The sequence below is a fragment of the Berghia stephanieae genome, chromosome 6 (genome assembly GCF_034508935.2).
Source record: "Berghia stephanieae isolate SIO BIC M18660-M18661 chromosome 6, UCSD_Bste_1.3, whole genome shotgun sequence".
Classification (NCBI taxonomy): Eukaryota; Metazoa; Mollusca; class Gastropoda; order Nudibranchia; family Aeolidiidae; genus Berghia; species Berghia stephanieae.
The window spans coordinates 52,731,563-52,734,062 of NC_088365.1; the positions used below are offsets into that span (position 1 = coordinate 52,731,563).

At 35.5% G+C, this 2,500-nt stretch overlaps 1 protein-coding gene across 1 annotated transcript in view; it reads left to right on the forward strand.

Moving 5' to 3' along the window:
- LOC144975249 (uncharacterized) overlaps positions 1–2,500 on the forward strand; it is a 133,283-nt gene that overhangs the window by 129,108 nt on the left and 1,675 nt on the right. The window contains exons 5-6 of the mRNA XM_078919155.1: positions 1,511–1,646; positions 2,207–2,354. Of these exons, the coding sequence (XP_078775281.1) occupies positions 1,511–1,646; positions 2,207–2,354 (284 nt within the window). The remainder of the gene's footprint in view (positions 1–1,510; positions 1,647–2,206; positions 2,355–2,500) is intronic.

Consider the following 2,500-nt stretch of genomic DNA (forward strand, 5'->3'; position numbering starts at 1 on the left):
AAGAGGAGGAGGAGGAGGAGGAGGAGGAGGAGATAGATAATATAAGGTAAGAAGGATAAAGGAGGATGCTGATGAAAAGGAACGGAATGAGAAGAGGAAGTGAGAAAGAAAGTCAATGTAAAAAGATGGCCCAACCAAAATCCAATGTACCCGTCAATATACACGTGTAAAATTCCAACCCCTCATTTGAGACAAGATTAAACCGACTGGCTCCAGCAGAGGTTTTTTGATGCGCACCAACATTTATTTTCACAAACGTAAGAGCTAATCACATTCATTATACAGTTATTTTGAAACGCTAATGCACCGTGTCAAATGATGCTAAACAAAATTCCTACGCTAATTAAAACGTTGGCTCCGCCCCCTATTTCACACGCCCCCTTTTTTACAAAATGGCGGTGTGTTTCGTTTCTAGGGAATGCATGTTACGTAGTTTTCAATTCTTGATTCGTTTCTCTTGCTTGAAGCTTAAGTTTTCTTTTTTCCCTTTGAATTCTGGGAGGTCTTTCGTTTGACATCATTTTGTCTTGTAGCCAGAAATCTAAAGTTTAATCTTCGTTATACTTGGAATTATCATCTCCCCCCCCCCCACCCCCTTCCTTCTTTTTCCATTTCCTACATAATCGGCTGAAATTCGCATATATGTCGAATGAACGAAGTTGACATCACTCAGCTCTTTGTTATTGTTTTTAGACAGCAATTTTGGTGATTTGTTCTCATAAAATAATATCAATCAGACTAAACGTTCATGGTTACACATGATTTTGTCAGTTAGGCGGACATTATATCCGGCTTGCCAATTTTGCGAATATTTTACTTAACCGCATAACATCAATTACGCAATTTCAATTGATGCTGTACATTTTGGTATTTAACATACTCACCATTTCTGCCCTCCAGATGAATTGCGCCATTACACAAGACTATGGCTAACCTTAAAACGTTTTTAGCCTGTTGGGAGGAATTTAGTGAGAACTAATCACGAAACGTACAGTCTAAAAACAATAACAAATAGATAATATTGTTTTTACCCAGTCATTTTTATGATAAATTCTCACTAAATTCTTGAGAGGATTAGGCACCAGTCCGAATTATGCGTCGCATTATATCTCTACAAAACTAATTTACCTTCTCTCCATGACTAATTTTGCCTTATCCATAATATGACTAAATTTATCTTTTCTACACGGGTTATGTTACCAATCCAGTTTATTAATTTTACTTAATCTATATAACTAATCTTACCTTCTGTGCGTAACTAATTTACCCTCTCTATATGGCTAATTTTACCGTCTTCTCTAAAAGACTAATTATATCGTATCTCCAAAACGTATTTTACCTTCTCTACAAGACAAATTTTACTTTCTCCACATTAATTATTTTAACGTCTCTACATGACCAATTTTACATTTTCTACCAAACTAATTTACCTTTTTTTCATGACTTATTTTACCTTATCTACATGACTAATGCTACTTTTTCTTTTACCTCCTCTTTCCTCCTTTCCCAGCTTATGCCATGTACCAAGAGTGTTTCGAGAGGGTGGGGCACCAATCAGAGAATTGTCTGACGTCATATCTCAAAGATTCACCCAACATCCAATTCCTGTCAAAGGTCAACACAAAACAAAAGGACACATTTTGCCGGTACCGTAACGACTTAGAATCATCCAATATTTCTCTGCTCTAGAAAAGTATCTGAATCTCAATCCAAACTCGCCGTTCTACTTTTTGAGATTTTCCATCCATGAGATAAATTGAAATGTAAATTTTACTTTAATCATCAAATGGCATACGAATTTCCCTAGATTTGTGTGAATTTGAAGTTTAAATAAACGTCTTTGATAAAATGGTAGACGGAATGAGAAATTGTAGGGGAAATAATCCTCAATATCTCAAAATTTTATTATTATTAATGAGAAAACCGGAGTTAATGAGTTTTGTAAAACCACTTTTCAATTAAACATACTCGTAAATACAGTCTCCAACCTATTTACATATTGAAGGAATGCATTAAATTAAATACTCACCAATTCTACCTTCATGAACAATCATACCAAAACTCAAATGTGTTTCATCTTAAACGTTAAACATCTGTAACATGACAGAGAGAATTAAATTTAGTAATGACAAACCATCTAACTGGCGGTCAAAGAAAACACATCAAATTCATTTATTCATTCTATCGTAATCTGTTTGATTTCCAGAAACATGCGGCATGCAGTGGGCTGTGTCAGAAGGAATGTGGAACTGGCCTGTGGCGTAGAGGCTGGAGGTCTTGCCGTGTTACTGGTCAGGCCGATGGTTCGAGACAGTTCTCAGTGTGACTATTCCACACTCGACCACGACAAGATGGTGGGTCCATACATGCGTGTGATTTGTTTGTTTGTTTTTGTTTGTTTCGTTTTGTTCTATATTTTTGTTTTGTTTTGTTTTTTGTTGGGTTTTTTTTTTCGATTTGTTTTGTTTTGTTTTGTTTTTTTATTGTGGTTTTTTTGGTT